This window comes from Typopeltis vanoorti, chromosome 3 (genome assembly GCF_054136105.1).
Source record: "Typopeltis vanoorti isolate ZY-2024b chromosome 3, IOZ_Tvanoo_1.0, whole genome shotgun sequence".
Classification (NCBI taxonomy): Eukaryota; Metazoa; Arthropoda; class Arachnida; order Uropygi; family Thelyphonidae; genus Typopeltis; species Typopeltis vanoorti.
The window spans coordinates 95,708,568-95,732,120 of NC_143551.1; the positions used below are offsets into that span (position 1 = coordinate 95,708,568).

General features: G+C 35.3%; 1 protein-coding gene across 1 annotated transcript in view; it reads right to left on the bottom strand.

The window, feature by feature from the left end:
• The window catches only part of ND-B17.2 (NADH dehydrogenase (ubiquinone) B17.2 subunit), a 33,042-nt gene extending 13,565 nt beyond the window's left edge, over positions 1–19,477 (bottom strand). Inside the window, exons 1-3 of the mRNA XM_090415820.1 lie at positions 19,375–19,477; positions 15,810–15,892; positions 4,430–4,502 (exon numbers count right to left, since the gene is read on the bottom strand). Coding sequence (XP_090271946.1) covers positions 4,430–4,502; positions 15,810–15,892; positions 19,375–19,469 — 251 coding nt within the window. The 5' untranslated portion in view covers positions 19,470–19,477. The remainder of the gene's footprint in view (positions 1–4,429; positions 4,503–15,809; positions 15,893–19,374) is intronic.
• Between the last annotated feature and the right edge of the window lie 4,076 nt (positions 19,478–23,553).

The window sequence follows — 23,553 nt, forward strand, 5'->3', positions numbered from 1 at the left end:
ACTAGTTATGTCTTAAGATGATTGACTCCCAAATCTTAGGCAAATTTATACAGCCATACTTGTCTTTTCCGATGTGCCTTTAATTTATGGGATGGTGACTGTTTTGTTGTAGTTCTCCATGGTGGACAGTGGGGGATATTTCTGGGGAGCATTTAGTATTTTTTCTATCTTATGGAGGATTATAGCCACTAGCTAAGAAGGTGTGGCATAAGTGAACGAGTTCAGCCATAAGAGCATTGTCACTGGAACAAATTGCCCTCGCTCTGTGGGTTAGCATTTTTAGGATACCATACTGTTGGGATGGGTGATGGTGTGATTCTTTGTGTAAATATCTCCCTGTATGCAAGGGTTTTCTATGACCTGAGAATGATAAGGAACCATCTGGAAGATATGTGAACAGTGTATCCAGGAAGGGCAGACAGTTATTAGTTTCCAGTTCCATTGTAAAGTGGATTTTTAGGTGTTGGCTATTTAAATGTGCTAAGAATGTATCCGATGTGCCTAGACCATGTGGCCAAATAGCAAGCACATCATCAACATAGCAATGGTTTGAGAGAGGGATGTATCAATAGCTAGCTTTTCCAGGTGTTCTATGTAGAAGTTGGCTAAGGGGAAAGAAAGGGGAAGCCCATAGCTGTCCAATCTAATTGTATATTTTCCCTTTCAATATAAAATAACCTGCATGTATTGTGAATTTAAATAGTTCAAATAAATCAGGGGGAAAGTGTGAGTTTAGCATATCAAGGGTTTCAATTAGCAGTACATTTGTGAATACTAAGGTCACGATATTACTAAGGTCACTGGCCTGGAATGTAAGGTGGGAGCTCTGGTGATGAGTGTTTCCCAAATCTTCGGAAGCTTAATGCAACCATATTTATTGAGATTTGGTTGGTTTTTGAGAGCTGCTGCAGCTTCTAAGAAAAGTCTTTCTTTCTTGAATTTGCTGTGGTGGAGCATGGTGGTTTTCTTCCATGATACCCTGTGGGTGGTGTCCAAAACATGGTCAGCCAAGCCTGAATGGCCATAGTTGTGTTTGAAGATGTAAGACTTGTGTTCATCTAGACGGATGGATACTTTTTTGAGTAAAATTTTGAGTAAAATGATCACAATTTTACTCAAAAAAGTATCTTCCTGGCCCCCTGATGTCACGAAAAAACTTAAACCTTTCCGCTCCCATCCCCCCCCCAAATATACGGTTTACCAAAAATCCACAAACCCAATTCCCCACTCAGGCCTATAGTAGATGCTACCAATGCACCTTGCTATAGACTATCTAAACAGCTGGCCAACTCTCTGATCCCCCTCACCGGAGGGTCCCCTTCCTATATAAAAAACTCGACCCACTTTAAAGCCCTCACAGAAAATTTAACCTTGAAGAAAACAGACATATTGGTAAGCTTTGATATCTCCTCGTTGTTTACCAATAATCCCTTAATTGACACCTTATCTCTCTTAGAAAACGTTTTTCCCTCTGACATCTTAGATCTCTTTTCCTTTGCCATTAACTCTGGGTATTTCTCTTGGAACAACAAAATCTACAAGCAGATAGAGGGAACTGCCATGGGTCCCCCCCCCTCACCCCCTTGCCAATTTCTATATGGAAGATTTCGAAAAATGAGCCATAGACTCAGCCCCACTCAAACCGTCTATCTGGCTAAGATATGTAGATGATGTGTTCTCTATTTGGCCTCATGGTCCAGACACGTTAGACTCCTTCCTCAGTCATCTCAATAGTCTACATCCAAGAAGTTCACTATGGAAAAGGAAAAGAACAATTGTTTACCCTTCCTAGACACCTTAGTCACACGCCTGCCTAACGATACACTTACCTTCACTGTATACAGAAAACCCACACACACGGGCAGATACATTCACAAACTCTCCCACCACCACCCCTCTCAACAATATGGCATTATTAAAACTCTTACCAAGAGAGCCCACAATCTTTGTTCCAGTGGAACTGCCCTCACTACTGAGCTTAACCACATACACAGCACATTCCTCTCCAATGGCTACAGCGATCACAATATCAAAAAAATAATCAACTCCTCCCCCATTCCCCGTCCTTCTCGTCAACAAGATTTTAAAAATGCCATCACCATACCCTACATCCGTGGCACATCCGAAAAAATAGCCAAGATACTAAAACAGTACAATCTACACACAGCATATAAGCCCCACTGCAAACTGGCTACCCTTATCCATTCTACGAAAGATCAGCTCCCTCCTCTCTCTCTGCCTGGAGTTTACAAAGTACCCTGTTCCTGTAAGCTGGCGTACTTTGGACAGACAGGCAGATCAGCATCCATCCGTCTAGAGGAACACAAGTCTTACATCTTCAAACACAACTATGGCCATTCAGGCTTGGCTGACCATGTTTTGGACACCACCCACAGGGTATCATGGAAGAAAACCACCATGCTATACCACAGCAAATTCAAGAAAGAGAGACTTTTCTTAGAAGCTGCAGCAGCTCTCAAAAACCAACCAAATCTCAATAAATATGGTTGCATTAAGCTTCCGAAGATTTGGGAAACACTCATCACCAGAGCTCCCACCTTACATTCCAGGCCACCTACTACTGCCCTTAGAGGCGGTCTACCTAGATAGGACTTTAGTGTCATCCTGGTTGGGCTTAGTATTGTTTGTTATTTGTGTATATGTTACATTAATTGTTTTTGTAATCCCCGTAGATGTCCTAGTGACTAGGACGAAATATAGGAAGTATTAAATTCTATTTTAATTCTTTTTGAGTGTTGTAAAAAATTCATTAAACCTCCAACATGATATCCACAGTAGGATGTAAGGGTGTACCTTGTTTGTCAATTTTTGGTGCTCCATATATCTTGGATGTTTAATGGAAAGGCTTAAGTTTGTTTACTGTTTCTTTAGGCAGGAAGTGACTTTGTGTTTTAAGTAATTTACGCACCTTATTCTTTTGCGAGTTGGTGGGATCTTGATCTATAATTTCGTATATTGACTGATCTTGTAGAAGTGTGTGCATTTTGTATTCTGTGTGCATTTCATATTCTGTTGCATCCATCACCACAGTCGCATTTCCTTTGTCTGCTTATGATAATATGGTTATTATTATTATTACATAGCTTTTTTAGAGCAATGATTTCTTTATGTGCGAGATATTATTTCTTGGAGGCTTAAAACAGATTAAGATGTTGGCCACATCTAAATGTATGTTATTGGCTGTTGATGGAGGCAGGTCATATATTCCCCGTGGAATATATGACTATTGCTATGGCAAGTTGGGTCTAGCAGATCATGCTTTAGATACCCCCGCACACAGGATCAACTGGAAAAAAACCAACGTGCTGCACAGAAGCTTTTACAAGTCAGAGAGATTGTTCTTAGAATCAACAGAAGCATTGAAACATACTCTGAACCTCAACAAGTATGGCTGTATAAATTTGCCTAAGATTTGGGAGATAGTCATCTTAAGACATAACTACCTGCTTTCTCTCTCTCGTTTAGTCTTTGTGTTGTAACTACAATTGTTCTGACTAGTCCCATTGTTACACCAGATTGTTGTCGTCGTCTCAGGCACTGTGACAAACTATTTTTTTTGTGCTCTGAAAATGCTGGTTAGAATACCAGCGAAATATCGTCAATAAATAATTATTTACTTATCAGTCTGTGTTCTAATATCTACCATCAAAATTAATCAACAGTATCCTATAATGAACAACACACTTTTTCAGACATGTATATTGCTATACATTATGGGAAGGATCGATACTCAGAATAGGTTTTGGCCTTTATTGAGGTCTCATCAGTGGGAGCCAGACCTGAGAAAAGATACTAAGGTTGAATTGATGCAGAAGACTTCTCTCCCTCCATCCCTCATTGCAAGTGATAAAAAGGCATATCATCTTATAATTAAAATACTTTGGATCAGAGAAATAGAAAGTGTCTGTGAAAAACTTGCTACAAAATTCCTCACGTAACTTTCCTCATAGAGCTAATTTTATTGCAAAAAAGAATATCTAAAACACAAAAACAAAATGAATAAATAGATAAATACAATGTCAGATATCTATTAAGTATCTCATAACCTAGGGCACAAGTATATGCAAAATATGTGAATGGTTTTATAGACAAATTTTTGCATAGCAAGCCTCTGTTTCTTAATGAAAGATGGTGTTTAATTCAGATATGTTCCCAAACATTAGTTAACTGATTACTATGCTACTTTAGTTTGCTATTACTATGCTATAATGAATGGGAAGAAGATGACTGGGGGGGGGGGGAGCATACACTGTATATAACAATGGATATGAATGTTAGGTGCCATTTTTACAAAATACAGATAAAAAAAAAAGGTTGCTTCAAATTGGAGGAAGTAGAAGGGAAAGGAGGAACACATGAATGATAGTTTGTTCATTATAAGAAAGTAGTAAAAAAAAAATGCACATACCACTCAGCAGGAACCTGACTTCCATCATAATCCATGTTCACTGCATCACTGTATTCACACCAACGATTTCTCCCTATAAAAATTTTTTTGTTTCTTAAATAATATTTCTTCATCAGAACTTGTATTGCTGAATTATCAAATAAAGATTAAACACTTTAAGACAAAGTAATTTTTAATTTCTCACCATAACATTAAATTATAAATACAGTAGCCCACAAAATATCTAGTCACACATTTTGTATTTAACACACAAACTGATCAGGCCAGGTTAAGCAAGTCCATCTAATGATCATTGATTGGCACCGAAAATATTAAAAGAGAGGATGGCAAATATCAATTATTATTTTATAAACAAACAGAAAAGCAAGGTTTATTTTTGAGAATTTTAAAAGTTATATATAACTGACTGAGAACTTATGAAAATACAAACCATCATTAGCTGCATAGTATCAAAGAAGTTATTATCCTCTCAAAATAATTTTTTGTGCCAAGGTGTGACCTTCTAGGCTCTTATCTTCAATAGTTATGATTTACAACTTGAGATCACTTATGAAAAATACGTAACTTTCAAACATCAACCAGAATATTCAAAGCACTTAGGGCTAATCTCTGATGCAAACAACATTCAAAGTATTTAAGTTTAGTTTTCAATCACAGGGAGAGAGAGTTTTTATTACAGTTTTTTTATAGTCATAGAAAGTGTAATAGAAACTATTTCTCTTATTCAAGTATTATGGAACAACATTTGATCTAATATACACTGGTGTCCAAAAGCTAAGGACAAACTAACTAATACATTTTTACCTGTGTATGAAAAAAAGGTTCCATGACTACAGCCAAATGTGGACAAATTTTTTGCCAGCATACTAATAAATTATATTACACAAAAATATGTTATAAATTTTGTGCAAATTAAATTGGAATACGTTTTTGGCAAAAAAAGTTACGTTCCTAAGGACATATATTAATTCCTTAACTATAGTGCTTACAGAAAACTATGTGGAGAAAAGACATTTCAGTATGGAATATGTCCACCCTGAACTACAATGCATCTCTCACAATGTTGTATCATGCTTAGTACCAAGCGATTCAGGAGTTCTTGAGGCAAATTGGACCACTTCTCCTCCTTCAGAGCAAGGATAAAGCCTTATTTGTTTTCTGGTGTGGAATTTTGAGCAGCAATGTGTTTCTCTATTGCATCCCAAACACGTATTATGGGACTGAGATCTGAGGAGCATGCTGGCCACTCGATTCAATTAATATCCTCAGTCTCCAGAAGTATCTCCACCACTCAGGTATAATGTGGTGCATCAATGTTGTCTATAAAATTGAATTCTTCACCTACACCATGGAACAATTGAACATCACATTAAAGAACTATGTAGCAATATTGTTCACCACTCAGTCCCTTTTTCCAGCAACTGTAGCTCAGTGTGTCCATTAAGCATAATGCCTCCCACACCATGATCCCAGCACCACCATATCTATCTCTTTCAAGAACATTGTCACAATGGTAAGCAGTACCACTTTCACGCCAGATCAAATTTTGTCTAGAATCAGAGGAAAGAGTAAAACAACTCTCATCTGTAGAGAGTTCATCAGCCTGTTGGTGTCTTGTCCAATTTTTATGGACACAACACCAATGAAAACGTGTTCTATGATGAGCTGTGGATGAAGTGAGGCAGACTATAGGCCTACTTGTCGCAGATGTCTTGCCACAGTTTGTCAAAATATCTACGTACCTATGCTTGAATGGAGGCATTAGAACCAAAAATTTGTCTTCATGCTCCGTGGAAGAGCAAGGGTGACCTCTATGTCTGGAATACATTCCATTGGTTTGAAATGATGCACAGAGCCTGGATACAATGCTATGTGAGATTCCAAACTCTCTGGCAATATCAATAATTCTGCAGCCTTTTTGGAGCTTTCCAATAATTCTTCCCAGCACGAACTCATCTAAATGATGTCTTGGTGCTATTACAAGACATCCAAGTTTGCAACTTCATTTCTTCACGAAAAGAGCTTCCCTCAAACACAATTTGCTCATCACAGGATTTTTGCCTTTTATCCTGTTGAGGGCTACCACGTGACCCCTTTGCATGCGATTCGAAAATTTGAATGTGTACCTGCTTTCTACTCAAAATCATCAATTATACAAACTGCCACAGGCTGATTCGCATGAATTTGTGGCTGTAATCTTCAGAAATAGTGTTCATCCTTGGGTTTTGGGCACCAGCATATCAAACAGTCATCAGGTTAGGTTGGTGAAACCCTTAATCAATAACACTAATTAAAGGAAAATTTGCAGATTCCTAATTAGAGTTTATCTAGTCATGCGACACCAAGTCAGCCCATGCAAGTTTATATTTTTTATAAGCACTTGATCATTTTCAAACCTTTTAAAAGTTTCAAAGGAATACCATTTCTCCAATTCTCACTAACTCATAGGGCAGGTACATCACAAAGTTTAATTACAATATGCAGATGCCAGACTGGTTGGCCAAGTGCTTATTGTATCCACCCTCCAATTAACAGGTCACAGGTTTGAATCTCACTGTGGGTATGGATGTTAGTGATTGTCCGTAGGCAAAAGATTAATTTCATCACTTGGTGTGTGTGTGTGTGAGAGAGAGAGAGAGAGAGTGAGTGAGTGAAACTACAGCCCTGCTTAATAAATGCCTGAAGTGATTTGGAAAAGTTCTGTTTGGTTTTTAGAGCAGAGTTTCCAGATCATTAAAGATAAATTTAAAAAAAGAAATTATATTAATGTACTATAAGTTCACAACTTTTTGTGGGTGGCAGTTACAAATTCACACATACACTAATTTTGTTTAATTTTATTCTCTGCACTTTTTCAAAATTTATGGCCAATTACATACATGCACCAAAAAATAATAAATAAATAAAATAAAATATAAAAAAACTTGATTTTATTTTTATCCGCCTTGCAATTCCAACTATGAAAAGCTGAAACCTACAATACAATAATATAACAAATGAGTTAACAGTTGAATAAAATGAAGGTTACTGATATTTCATCAGAATGTCATCAGATTGAAGCCAGAAATAATTTTTTATTAATTTTTTATGGCTATTTCGCCTATTTTTTTTTTAGAAGTACTCCTTTTATGATGTCACTGGCTTTCTACTCAATTTTTTAGGGCATTATTGATATTTTAAAGACAGATACATGAAGAATATAAGGAAGGAATAATTTTGGACATACCTGTGTAGGTTGTTCTTGAAAGGAGGGGGGGGGGGACAGAAATGTGGAGATAGAAAGATGTGGGAGAATTGTAGATAAAACAAAAAGGTATGTGGAATTTAAGACCTGAGTTTCAAGGGTGGGCTGTGAATTCTTCGAGAAGAAGGTGAAAGATAGAATATTTTTAGGGAAAAGGAGACGGATAGAATATGATGCTTGATCAGAGCTCATGGGACGTTTCCCACGACTCCAAAGATGACACTCAGTCAAAACAGTTCACACCCCATTAGTCCCACATCTAATCTTGATTCATCATATTCTATCCTTCTCCTTTCCCCTAAAAATATTCTATCTTTCACATTCTTCCTAAAGAATTCACAGCCTGCCCTTGTTAAATTCACATACCTTTGTTTTATCTGCAATTCTCCCACATCTTTCTATCTCCACATTTCTGTGCTCTCCCATCTCCTTTCTGTCATACTTCAGCAGTGGTGTATATAAATATTTATTGCTATATGCCTGATGCTGCTCCAAAAGAAGACAACCAAGAACATCCTACATGGTATGCTCAAAATTATTCCTTCCTTATATTCTTCATGGTATCTATGTCTTGAAAATATCAATAATACCATAAAAAATTGAATAAAAAGCCAATGACATCATAAAAGGAGTGCTCCTAAAGAAAAATACATAAAATAGCCATAAAAATTAATATTCATTTAGGGGAGAAAAATGGAAAATTTTCCAGAAATAATATCTATACTGTTTTTGTTTTAGCTAACCATTTATTGACTTTTTTTTTTTTTTTTTTTTTTATGTGGCTCCCACATTTAAAAAAAAAAAAAAAAAATCATTAGCCCATCCATGGTATAAATGTATTATAAGTTTACAAAACATTTATACAATGGATGGGCTAATGATTTTTTTTATTATTTATTTATTTTGAATTTTATTTATTTTTTTAGTCAGAAAACCCTGCTCTAGAAACTAAACATGGAATTTTATCCAGGTCTCCGATAAGCAAGGCAGTGATCTCAGTCTCACACTAAGTGATGATGTTCAACTGTCAACTAAAGAGAATCAGAAACATCTATGCCCATAGTCGAATTTGAATCCGTGACCTGTTGGTTACAGAGCAGATCCACTAACCATTCACCCAACCAGGCTGGCTAATTTGCTCATATTTTATAATAATGTTACTGCTAAGTTGGATAAAGGAAAGGATACACTATGATGCTGTTATACTTTCCTAGGGCTACCACAGGATATCAAATGAAAGGCTGTTGCATAAACTAGGGAATATGGGATTGGAACATAATCTACTGATTTGGATAAGTAGGTGGCTGAGACAGGTATCAGAAAGTGGCCAAGGTGACCAGTGGTGTTCTCCAGATACCAGTCATTAGATCATTATTGTTCAATCTATACATTAATACTCGTGGAAAGGCTTAGACGTTGGTTATGCATTTTTTACTAAATGATTTAAGGAAATTACAGTGTCAACTAGGATATACATTAAAATAAATTTTAATATAAAAGTACAAAGTACTTTATATTAAAATTTTTTTATATATCAGAAACTCAGAACACAAGGACTACATCTGGTTTCACCAATACAGCCACTCTGGTCTTGCTGACCATGCACTGGATACCTGCCATAGAATACGGTGGAAGAAAGCCACGATAATACACCGTAGTAAATACAAATATGAAAGGCTTTTCATGGAATCAGCTTCAGCCCTAAGAAACAATCCAAACCTCAACAAATTTGGTTGCATGAGAGTGCCTCAAATTTGGGAAACCTACACAAGAAGACCAGCCCAATCACCCAAGAATACCAATATTGCCAGCTAGGGGGCACCATTAGGACCTTAGGAGAAATAATAGCTTCCTGCTTCTTCCTCACTTACTGTTTGTTGTGCCTGCATGCACGTGTCATGTTCTTAAGTTCCTTGAAAATGGCAACATTGTAACAACAAAATGGAAATATTGAAGTATATTAAAATTTATTTTAATGTATATCCTAGTTGATGTTGTAATTTCCTTAAATCGTTTAGTAAAAAAAAAAAAAACTATACATTAATAATATTGGAAAGAACCTAACAAGAGATGTTTAACTGTTTGCTGATGATGCAAAGATAGGCAAGGAAATTGGGAATGCTACTGATATATGCACTACAGAATAATTTGAATAGGCTGGAAGTGTGGGCAAATAATAATGGCTATCAATTCAACGTTAGCAAATGCCATGATGAGATCTGAAACAGCATATATTAGTAGCATTATATTACAAGAAACAGATAAGGATAGGGATCTTGGAGGTAGGGTGGATAAAAAACTAAGTTGAATATTTGAAATTTTTGCAATATGACAACTGAGAGGATAGTTACAATGTTGAAAGTAACATTGACTTGTAAGGATAAAGAAGTCAAGACTTATTCATTCTCTTTAGAATAGATAGTAGCTAGCTGTTTTGTAACAAAATTGCAATAGCTTAAGCTGCATTTAAAAATCTTGTAACTGCAGCTTCAGGTTTGTAAATAGTTGTAGCTCTACTGTAAATGTAGCTGAGATGTATTTACAGTGGACAAATCTATGGCTACATTCCTGCTAGAAAATATACACCTAGAACTTTGAGTTACTTGGAAAATACAAGAATCAATACAAAAGATAATGAATGATTTACCATTTGTAAATGAAATATTTTGTATAATCATTACACCTTCTCTGCAGTCATGAAATGATTTAATTTCTTTTGCAACAAAGTTCAATCATCCAAAATGACATGCTCGTGATCTGTTTGAGAAACTTATGACAGCAGATATATGAACATTTCATATTAATGCTTCACTTGATTTTGTATGAACTTTAAGAGAGAAGATAACTCTTTAATTTTTTTTTGTAGTTCATTATATATTTTTTTAATGCAATTAAATTTGGAAAACTTCTGTGAGTTATTAGAAAATGTTTGAATGTCATAAACTTATACCACTGAGTGATCCTGAGGACTACTGATGTTCAATCAATACATTGATTGAACATCAGTAATGATATTGGGAAAGACCTGACATTATATGGTTAATTGATGATGCAAAGATGGATAAGGCAAGCACAGATACTACTAATATATAATATTTATAATGACTTGAATAGGCTAGAACTATGGGCAAAGAATAACAGCAGTCAATTTAATGTTAAGTAAAGGTAAAGTTATGCACTTTAAAATAAGATGTCCAATAGCATATTATTTGGTGGTATTATTTTTAGAAAAACTGACGAGGCTAAGGATCTTGAAGTTATGGCAAACAGGAAGTTGAAGTTCAAAGGCCACATAGCAACTTGGAGGATAACTGAAGTGAGCAATGATGTGCAAAGATAAGAAAATCAGTTTGCCTCATTACAAGGCACTGATATGATTGTGCCTAAACTACATCATGCAGATTTGGTCTCCTGGGTTACAACAGGATAAAGAAGTTGTGGAAAGGGTGCAAAGAAGGACATTATGAGGACAGATGGAGACTATGACGGAAGACACTAGTAAAAAGGAGAAGAATGAGAAACAGAGGTTGATAAACTTCTAAAGGGTATTATAGGATACTAGAAGATGAAATTTTCATGCTATGGAAGGTGGGCAGAGGACAAGAGGCATCTGTGGAAATTTATGCACAGTTAAGAAAGGGGTGAAAGCTAGTTTTTCTCTCACAAAGCAGTAAGTTAGTGGAATGGTTTGCCTGTTGAAGTGGTGAATGCTAGTGTAATTGAGTTTAAGAGAAGGTATGACAGCTGGTGTGAGTGTTGTGGCCTCCTCTGATGAGTCCTCAACTCCCTGGAGGTCTCTGATGATGGTGATAATAATTTTACTATTAAAATGCATTTGTCTTGTTTTTCACACAAAAAAAGACCTCCTTCACTTATTCTTATAATATCTAGGTCTTCAGACATGAACAATCTCTTCTTGGTAACATTAACATTCTTTCAACACTAGAAATTAAAATATTTCTGGCATAAATATATTCTACCTATAGTTTGCTTTCAGAATGCATAACAGTAATGGTGTATCTAAGATTTCACTAAAATTTTAATTGGACATTGTATGAAAAATATAAAACTGCAATATAAAGTTAGTTGTCACTAGGAACTTTTTTAAAATATGAACTCCACCCCTGAGGGATTGTTAACCAATGGTACATTAGTATTGGTGTGGGAGGGCTAAGAGTTGGATAATTCAGAAAAATCTAGAAACCAAACATGGAACTTTTTTCTCAGGCTTCCAATAAGGAGGATACTTGTCTTACATTTTTCTGGCAACGGAAATCACTACCATCTAAATGAATTCACAAACATCCATGTGACAGTGAGATTCCCATGGTCTGTTGGTTAAGACCAGATTGCTAGCTACTTGATCAACCAGGTTAGGCATGCATGATTGGCTGAATGGGTAGCTAACAAGGTAAAAACTTTTTTTTTCACTGTTTTCCTTCAAAATATCCAAATACTAATGTTTGCTAAATCTTTAGAGGTACCTGTGGCATAGAATATTTAATAATAAAACACGTAAAACCATATTAATAACTTTTAATTAATAAAGGTACAAATATTTCAAACTGAAATTAACAGCACATCTTCAGTGTCATACAAACAGTTAATTACTAAATAATATTAAATAATCCTTTAAAGATAATTAATTTTTACTGATGGTTGCATAAAATAAGTCTCCCAGATTTTTGAGACAGTGAGACAGTCATTTCGATTTATATTCGGCCGATGTAAAATAGCTTCACAACTTTCTTTAAAGAGACGTTCATATTTGAACCTGCATCTCTGGAGGAGAAGAGCTTTATCCCACTGGATATTATGAGTAGTGTCAATGCTGTGTTGTGCTAGACCAGACTTATGAAGTTTCATGTATTCAATATTGATGTTCCTTAATTCTTTTTTCCAAAGAACGGCCTGTTTATCCAAAATAAGATACATTGCATTCACGTGGTATTTGGTAAACATCCGCCAAAGATAGAGGTGACAGTTTATCTTTTGTAGAAGGCAATAAATAAGAAATTTTGTTGATAGGAACATACGTCGGAATCAGATGATACTTCAAAATTCTGCCTATCGGTTCTGAGATGCCTGGAATGTAAGGGATTGGAACTCTGCAGTCTGTTGAAGAAACCTGAGGTATTGAATAATAGGACTCAATTATCTGCTGGATTTGATTGAGGTTGTAACCATTTGATTCTATTAGCTTTTTTTTATAGTGGAAAGTTCTTGTTGTAAGATTACTGGAGAGGAGCACACTTTATGTGCTCTATTAATTAAGGATTTGATAATGCCAACTTTTTGAGATGTGTGATGAACAGACTTTTCATGAATGTATCTGCCAGTGACTGTAGGTTTACAATAGACACTTGAAGTACCAGCAGATGTATGTATAAGGAGGATATCCAAGAATGGTAAACTACCAGAATTTTCTTTTTCCATGGTGAATTGAATAGGTGGGTGAAAGCTATTCATTTGTTGTAGAAATGTGGAGAGTTTTTCTTCACCATGTGGCCAAATAGCAAAAGCATCATCAACATAAACGAAACCAAAGAGAGGGTTGAGGATGAATGGATGAAAACATTGTCTTCAAAGTGTTTCAAAAAATAGTTTGTCAAAGGCGAAGACAGAAGGCTACCCATGGCAGTACCTTCAACTTGTTTGTAAATCTTGCTTTTCCAACTGAAATAACCTGAGTGGATAACAAATTCGAAAATCTTTATAATATCTGGAGGGTAATTCTCATATAGTAATTTGACAGTGTCCGCTAGTGGGATATTGGTAAAAAGAGAAACAATATCAAAACTAACTAATAACTCAGACTATTTGATTTGAATATCCTTGATCTTTTCAAGAAAATTGTCGAATTTTTTATGTACGAGCTGGAGTGTCCAGTAAGAGCAGTTAAGGAACGTGACAAGACTTTTGCAGATTTTCTTAAAAAAATCAAGGATATTCAAATCAAAGAGTCTGAGTTATTAGTTTTGATATTGTTTCTCTTTTTACCAATATCCCACTAGCGGACACCGTCAAATTACTATATGAGAATTACCCTCCAGATATTATAAAGATTTTCGAATTTGTTATCCACTCAGGTTATTTCAGTTGGAAAAATAAGATCTACAAACAAGCTGAAGGTACTGCCATGGGTAGCCCTCTGTCTTAGGCTTTGGCAAACTATTTTTTGAAACACTTCGAAGACAATATGTTTTCATTCATTCATCCTCAACCCTCTCTTTGGTTTCGTTATGTTGATGATGTTTTTGCTATTTGGCCACATGCTGAAGAAAAACTCTCCACATTTCTACAACAAATAAATAGCTTTCACCCACCTATTCAATTCACCATGGAAAAAGAAAATTCTGGTAGTTTACCATTCTTGGATATCCTCCTTACACATACATCTGCTGGTACTTCAAGTGTCTATCGTAAACCTACATTCACTGGCAGATACATTCATGAAAAGTCTGTTCATCACACATCTCAAAAAGTTGGCATTATCAAATCCTTAATTAATAGAGCACATAAAGTGTGCTCCTCTCCAGTAATCTTACAACAAGAACTTTCCACTATAAAAAAAAAGCTAATAGAATCAAATGGTTACAACCTCAATCAAATCCAGCAGATAATTGAGTCCTATTATTCAATACCTCAGGTTTCTTCAACAGACTGCAGAGTTCCAATCCCTTACATTCCAGGCATCTCAGAACCGATAGGCAGAATTTTGAAGTATCATCTGATTCCGACGTATGTTCCTATCAACAAAATTTCTTATTTATTGCCTTCTACAAAAGATAAACTGTCACCTCTATCTTTGGCGGATGTTTACCAAATACCACGTGAATGCAATATATCTTATTTTGGATAAACAGGCCGTTCTGTGGAAAAAAGAATTAAGGAACAACAATATTGAATACATGAAACTTCATAAGTCTAGTCCAGCACAACACAGCATTGACACTACTCATAATATCGAGTGGGATAAAGCTCTTCTCCTCCAGAGATGCAGGTTCAAATATGAACGTCTCTTTAAAGAAAGTTGTGAAGCTATTTTACATCGGCTGAATCTAAATCAAAATGACTGTCTCGCTGTCTCAAAAATATGGGAGACTTTTATTTTATGCAACCATCAATAAAAATTAATTATCTTGAAAAGATTATTTAATAATATTTAGTAATTAATCTCCTAGCGTGCACCAACTATGTTAATTGGTGATCCACTGACAGTTCTTTACTTTGTATTCCAATCTTTTAACTGTTTGTATGACACTGAAGATGTACAGTTAATTTCAGTACAAAATATTTGTACCTTTATTAATTAAAAGTTATTACTGTGGTTTTTACGTGTTTTATTATTAAATGTTTGCTCAAGCACACACTCCATGCCACTATTGCAATCTTTTCTAACTGTGACCAATAAAGGACTGATTATGCTGATTTACTGTTTCTTCCTAAGCAGCACTGGTTGAAACCAACAAAAATTTATAGTGAAATTTAATAATTGTACAATATAGTTTTTGCATATTTCACAGAATTTATGATAAAATTTTAATGGGACATTAGGTGCATTGTTACCATCTTGGCTTACTTTTCCAAACTCTAAATACTACTTGTACTCAGATCAAAAATTACTCTACCCTACAAATTATTCCCTGCATTTCAGATAACACACCTAAAATCTCTGTAAAAATCCTTAATTTCATTCAGAAGAGGGCAGGCAGGCTATTTCATGATTCACTCTCCATATTCTTTTCTTTCCAATTTGTTATATTTTCTATCATAAAAGATGTCTCTTTTGGCTACCTGCTTCCATTAATACCATTCAGTTGTCATCAAAATCCATAAACCTTTTTTCAAAGCAACCAACCAAATTAGATTTTCTTTCTCCTCTAGCACTGTATTTATAAATTCTTCTCCCAATCATTAACCCACTATTGGTAGGGTTTTCTCTCCTGGAAACGCAAGTTTTTCATTGTGTAAAACAGAAGAACATATGCAATTTATAGACAAAATATGCTGGCCTTAGGAACAAATTATTAATCTAAACTGAGAGAAATATTTTAAAAAGTTTATATATACTTTTAAATATTTTTGTTATATTACAAATGTTAAAGAAATTCCAAACTTTTAAACATCACTTACCATAGAAATACATGTTGTTTTCATAATATTTATTTCCATATTTATCTACGCCCACTATAGTGCCCAGCTTCAACTCATCAAATCTATAACATATACATAATGTTTTACGATTATAATATTTATATTTCAGAGCATAAACACATTATTAATCCTAAATAAATATGTAAACATGTTTATTGTTGTACTCTATAATCAGTGTAATCCAAATAAATATATATATTTAAAAGTAAAAAAATAGGATCCATCCATCTACTCATTGGACATCAGATGCTGTATGGTCACCCAGATGTTCAATCATTCTCCATTCGATGACCATACTGTCACCCTCATGTAGATGAAATGACTTCATTTAATTTGTTTTATTCTTCCAAGTAGACCCCACTGTACTATGCAGGCTTTTGAAACCAGATCAATGGAAGAGGTGGGTAATCCCTATTCCTGTAGTTTCTTGTCTGTATATTATGTGTGTGTCTTCTGGTTGCATTGCAGGATGAAAAACTGAGGCTCTAACCTTGCTACCTACACATGAGATCAGCCAACTCACTTTCCGATGTACAGTCCTGATAAAAGTTCTTCGTGCCCTTAGACAGTATTCGAAACTAGGTCTTTCCAATTAAAGGGCATCATCGAAACCAAATGAGCTGCAGGGGCTTCTTTTATTACTTTTTTTATATTGATCCCCATGCATGTGAGAAATATTCCCTCTAATTTTTGCCAGCCCATATGTGCAAGAAAAAACATTTTGGGCACAAATTTTCAGACTCAATGTGTGTAGTAACTTGTGCTCACAATAGCAGAAGTCACAAGAAACCAACTCTTAATTCAATACACTTAAAAGATCTTATACATACACTGCATACTAAATATATCTAAAAGAGCAATTTAAGTGCTTACTTCTTCAGCTACTTAAATGCTGCATAGTTTGTTCATAAACTGCATGTATATGCAGCTGGACATATGTGACAAATGTCACATTTGTCCAGCCATTCAAATTTAAATGAATCTGCAGTTCTTTTCTGCTTTAATTTCAATAGTGACATTTTGGGGGTTTAATGTACTAAAACCCCTAATGTAATATAATATTTCTCATATTAATGTTGTCATTTTTTTTTTTTTATCTAGCTATACCTGTAAAATTGCCAGCACTAAATTAATTCACTTAGATTAGTTACAAAAATCCACCACTGTTTTCACAAGTTCAAGTGACTGTACTATCTAGATAGTAGGCACTCTAAATAAACATGCCTCTGTAAACTTTGCTCACATCAAAATCAGTTTGTTCACACAACAGAGGGTAAAAATAACTAATCAGAGTGTATTAAGCTGGAATGGGTTAGAGTAATACTGGAGTGGAGACCATGCAAAAAAGCACTCAAGCAAATAAGTAACATTCGTTTTTGTAGTATATTCAAAATTATTGACTGTAAATTAGAAATTCTGAAAGCAAAGATTTTGTATGTGCTCCTCCAGTTAGACTGATATGTTTAGCAGAAACAGCTCTCATTTTAATAAGTGTCAACAGAGAACAGAGGAATGATGGTTCCTAGTTTACTTGAGCAGTGTAAATAGAAGTATCTATAGAAAACACACCAAGTTGATACTGTTTTTCAGTGAGATAGCAAATGAAATGAATTAGTGAGAGAGAAAGGGGTCATCTATCAGTCAAATCAATATCCTCTGGATAACCTCAAGAATTTTTCAGCACTACCCCAATCATGTGAACACTATTCTAAAAATGGGGGATATGGGATTTAAAAAAGCAGCATCTTCAGCATAAAAGAATGTTTCCCCCTACTTTTTTTTTTTTTTTAGATACTGTGTAATGTGTTTGTGACAGGAAAGATGGGCAGTAAACGTCTGTCCAAGAAGTGAGTTAAGATCCTGTCTGGTGATATGTGTTAATATTACTGGTAAATATGGTATGGAAACCAATGTTTAAGACACTGGTTGCAAACAATCTTGAGGACTGGGATGTCTGAGTACTGCATGGTTTGTTGAATGAATAGGACAAATGAAATACCATTATATAGCATTGTAAGCAAAACTGAAGATAAGATTACTGGCAATTGAGAGTACATCATTTATATATATATATATATATATATATATATATATATAAACATGGAAGGTAATAGAACACACACATCCCTTGATCTCTCCTGCAGTGGTAGAGAAGCTCAAAGAGAAGGAGCCATAACATGCAAAGGATGAATAGAGAAAATGCTGGTTGCCAAATAATTACAGTGGGGTAGACCAAAGGTTAAGAATTTACTGAGCAAGCCTCAATGTCATTATCTAATGCTCTGTAAATGTCAAATGCAACACTACGTTTCCTAAATCACTCCATGGCAAATGTTCAGCAGTGAAAAATGTAGGATAAACAGCCAGTCAAAGATCTAGAGTGGTAGAATCCATAATAGTGATGGTAACTGGTTGGTAGTTTGAAAGTAGACTTTTCTCTCTCTCCCTTTTAATAGGTTGGATATATGCTTGTTTCCATGCCACTGAAATAGGTGATAGTTCTGGAACACAAAGTTTGAATACAACTGGAGAATGCTGTCAGGATCAGAAGATTTTTTAGTGACTGGCTAAGTTAATTAATATTCTTCTGATGTCTTTTTACCAAAAAACTACAGGAGGAATATGGTGCTCTATGGTATGATAAGAGATTTGCCTTGGTCATCTATGCAGGAACTGGAAGAAAAGAAAAGTAATGCCAGGAAGTCAGCTATATCTTCAGGTGCTGTAACGGTGCTCTAGATGAGCAGCAGAAGCACAAGTGAACAGAAGTTGTGTCTAGTGTCCTTTGCGAGAGAAAAGAAGTCACAACTTCCAATTGGTTAAGAAGCGAGTTTTCTGCTATTGGCTCTCACATGAAGTCGGATTTGAATTTGCTGATGGCTGTTTTGTATTTACTGTATACTTCAGCTGAGTATGAAGCTTCAGTTTTTATTTCATGGTTTAAAAAAAAAAAAAGTACTCTGGTACACTTTTTCTTAAAACATGGCTTGTAAAGATGGTAGTAGGAGGAACTACTCTATGGCCTTGCTGAAACTTTACCTATTTTAGACATTGTAGTGTTCTGTAATAAATTTTAGACATTGATCCTGCTGTATTGCTTGTTAAGAAAAACTGCTTTTCTTCCATCACAGCTTCTTTTCTTCATTTATAAGATATTATCAGTATTCAAATTTCAACAGAATGAAATCTTAAATACCAAGGAAACCTTTAATTTCATAATGCATAACAGCTGTGAATAAGCTTAGGGTACCTCTCAACCTTCAATGGAAAGCGAATATCTACCTCTTAAAATGTGCAACTTTCAGTTATGTTGTAAGTGCACATGCTATATATCAAAGCAAATATCAACTAGACTTAAAAGTTGGGTAAGCGCCTCGGTTATGAAATCATCACTAAAGCTCTAGAGATCGAAGAAATACTTACACAAGTTGGAATGGGGAAGAGGATATCGCGATAGAGAGCTTTTATGAACATGTTTGACAATAATATAGAAAGGCCATGAATACATGCAAAACTAAATAATAATACTTGCAAGTCCTCTTACCTGTATGACTTTATAAGAGAATTAATTATCCCTCCATTTTGCCGAATAATTTTAAAAACTCGAAACAATTTATCTAAACCAAGGTAATGCGCCATGTTTTCTAGTAAAATTGTGGCTCCATCTATGGTAAACAAAATTAACCATTCTTAATAATAGTTCTCAAAACGGGCAGCAACTTAATAGAGTTCATCACCCTTGCGTTCAAGAAAGGATACTTGTTTCGTGTCTTTATATGCATGTCGAAAACCACAGCATATGCATGAATAAAATTCGCCCTCAAGTTTGTTTATTGCCGGCCTGGTTGGACAAGTGGTTAGCTTATCCGCTCTCTAGCCAAAAGGTTGAGGGTTCGAATCCCGCCGTGGGCATGGATGTTTGTGAAAATACTAGTGGTGCTGGTGAGGGGTGGATGGCGTTGGTGTGGTTGCGGTTTGTTGTAGTTGGTGAATTCAGTAGTGGAGACAGAGAGTTGTAGAGTAGGTGCCCTCCCTCGATGAGTCTTTGGACTCCCTGGAGGTGTCATGTAATAATAATAATTGATCATCAACAACCGGCGAAACAGAATCTGTCAAGTCGGACGGATCGTGGCTCACATTTCTTTCAATCCTCCCATGTTCTTTCTTCATGAATACTACTGTTCCAGCTAAATTTCTTTATTCTAAACCAATGTAATGTGCCTTTTTTTTTGTAAAATTGTCGATCCATCTATGGTAAATATAATTGTTTTTATTTATTTTTTATTTTATCTTCTCTCCCCACCTTTTCCGTGGTCCTTCTCTTATTCTCCCTCCCCCTTAATTTTAATTTCACACTTTCTTTTTTGGCATTCTTCTAAATTCATTTTATGTCCAAACCATTTCAAAGTTTGTAAGGATTTCTTCAACGCTTTCTAGTCTTTAGGACTAGAAAGAAATGAATAGAAAGAAATCTAGTCCTAAAGACTAGAAAGCGTTAAAGAAATTCCTAATTTTAAATGGCGAGTATTTATTGATTTCTTCCTTCTTTCATACTTATTTTATATATTTATTTTAAAAATTGATAGTATTGGACCTGGTCATATCCCTAGTCTGCTCTATTACACCATGCCTTAATTCATAGTTTCCGAACTTTTTGCTAAAGTGGAGGCCTACAGAAAGCAACATTTTTTGTGCAGCCTTCACAACTCAATTTTTAAAATAAATAAAATAATGTGACTGTATATAATGTGAACAACTTGCCTCCAATTGATTAAAGTGAGCACGTGAACTCCACTTACTGTAGGAGATTGTACTTCATGAAGAATATTCTGTTATGAATTTTTTTTTCTAAGTTGGCACATCTGTAATATGCATCCATGTAAAACTGCAAGTCATTCTATCAAGTAGTTTGTTTTATATAGCTGTCTGAAGCAAAAGTCTTGTCTGTATCCTTTGAAATTGATAAAATTGAGTATCGTGCGCTTATGAAATTCTTCGTAAAAGAAGGTTTAACGCCAAAAGAAATTCATTCGAAGTTCATAAAAGTTTATAGGCACTCTTCTCCTTCGTTTTCGACAATTAAGAAATGGGCTGCCGAGTTTCAACGTAGCCGTACCAGCCTTGAAGATTATCCATGTGAAGGACTTCCAAAAAGTGTAACAACACCAGAAATCATTGATCAAGTGCATGATATGCTATTGGATGACCGGCGAGTCAAAGTGCTTGAAATTGCTGAGACTATAGGCATTTCAAAAGAACGTGTAGGATATATTTTGCATGAAGAATTGCATATGAAAAAGCTTTGCGCAAGATGGTTGCCTCGATTACTCACATCAGATTAAAAATGTATTCGAATGAGAATCTCTGAACAGAGTTTGGAGATTTTTAACAATAATAAAACTAATTTTGTGCATCGATTTATTACTATGGATCAGATTTGGATTCACCGTTACACACCAGAATCCAAACAGCAGTCACAACAATGGACAGAAGCCGGTTGTTCAGCGCCAAAGAAGATAAAGTCGGTTCGACCAACAGAAAAGGTCATGGTATCGGTATTTTGGGATGCTAAAGGCATTTTGTCTATTAATTATCTTGAAAAGGGTAAACCAATAACCGGAGAATATTATTCCGATCTTTTAACCAGACTAGACGAAAAAATTCGTGAGAAAAGACCAGATTTGCAGGAAAAAAAACCATCTTTCATCAGGACAATTCACCTGCCCACAAAAGTGTTTTGGCAATGGAAAAATTAAGGGATCTGCACTATGAGTTGTTGAAACATCCACCGTATTCCTCAGATTTGGCTCCTTCTGACTTCTATCTCTTTCTAAAACAAAAATTCTTCCTCGTTGGTCAGCATTTTTCTTCGAAAAATGCTGACCAACGAGGATATTTTGCAATATTTTGCATATCATAATGAGAGCCACTCCAAAGACGGGATAATGGCGCGGGAGCATCGCTGGTATAAATGCATTAATCTTAAGGGAGATAATGTTGAAAAATAAAAATAATTTTGAAATTATGAATTCGTTTTTTCGTTGTTAAGCCAAGAACCTTTTAGACCACCTTCGTATACCTAAGGTATGGAAGATTAATCAGGTAGATGTTAGATGGACGAGTAATATCTTTAAGCACCAGCTGCAGAAGAAGAAGAAGAAAATACTGTAGTGTATATAATCAGAAGAATGACCAGCACACCCATCAAAAGTACAATTTCTCAAGCTAGAAAGATGACTACATGGGAAGGAAAGCAAAAGCATATTATGAGAAGAATATAGCCAAGCAGGACAAAAGAAATCGCACAGTTATTTCGTTATGCTGCAGAAGATTAACCTTAAAGAGTGTTGATGGCGACAAGTGCCAGAAGCTGATCAAATAGTTCAGTTACTACTTTAGCATATGTGATGGACACAAATGTGGGAATTGAGGTGGATGAATTGAAGATTTTTAGGATATTGCAGATTCTCAATATAAAAGCAGCTGCTGTATTAAATGGGATGCCAGCTCGGGTTTTGCGAGAATGTGCAAGAGAACTGGCAATGCTTTTGGCTAGGCACTTTAATTTAAGTCAGCTCTGGTAGAGTTCCAAGTGAGTGAAGAGAGAGGGGAGAAAATAAATCCGTTGCATAAGGGAAGTTCTAAGACTGCAGTAACAAATTATACACCAATCAATATCTCAGATGTAGTGGTAAAGTGCTGGAAATTGGTCAAAAACAGAATTCAAAAATGGATTGATAAAATTCTGATATTCTGTGTGGGGCACGATGAGTTTATGAAGAGTCGGTCTGCCTAAATAATTTACTTTTTTTTATAAGAGAGTAACTCCAAGTTTGGATAAAGGAAATGGTAACAGTGATTATGTGGGATTTTGCAAAGGCATTTGACACAATACCACACGGAACATTGTTACGCATATTAGAACAGATCAGATGGACATGAACACTAGTTAAATGGATAAGAAGGTGTCTGCTAGCCAGATATCAAAAAGTGGATTCTGCCACTCCAGATATGGAGTGGCAGAAACGAGGCAAAAATAAATAACTAATGGTGTTCTGCAAGTTTCAGTGCTGGGACCATTGCTGTTTAATTTGTACATAAATAATTAATATAGGAATTAACTTGAAAGGAAATATGCAGTTGTTTGCTGATTATTATTGTGACACCTCCAAGGAGTCCAAAGACTCATTGAGGGAATGATGATGCGAATTTAAGTAGAGTAATAGTTAATCAAGGCAATGTGCAGAGCTTGCAGGACGATTTAGATAAGATGACAGTATGAGCAAAAGATAATGGGTATCAGTTCAATGTGGAGAAATGTAAAATTATGCATTGATAAACAGATTTGAAGCTATGTATCCAATTGCTGTTATCACACTGTATTCCACGAATAGGGAAAGCTAGAGATTTAGAGATGGTGGTTGACAGAGACTTAAAGTTTAGAGAACATATCGATGCTGATAAGGTTGCTAAGTTAGCCCATAAGATTATATGACTATTGAATAACATACTAAGAAGTAGTATGTTATTCAATATTAATATTCTCATATTAATATGAGAAAACCAGGGATATGATAGAAACATTTAAAATTTTAAAGGCTTTTATAGGTTTGTTGCAGGGGAAATATTTCAGCATTGGGCTGGTGGTAAGAAACAAGGGATCATCCCTTGAAGTTGAATAAAGGTGTGGTTAGTAAGGGTGTGAGGACTAAATTTTTCGTTT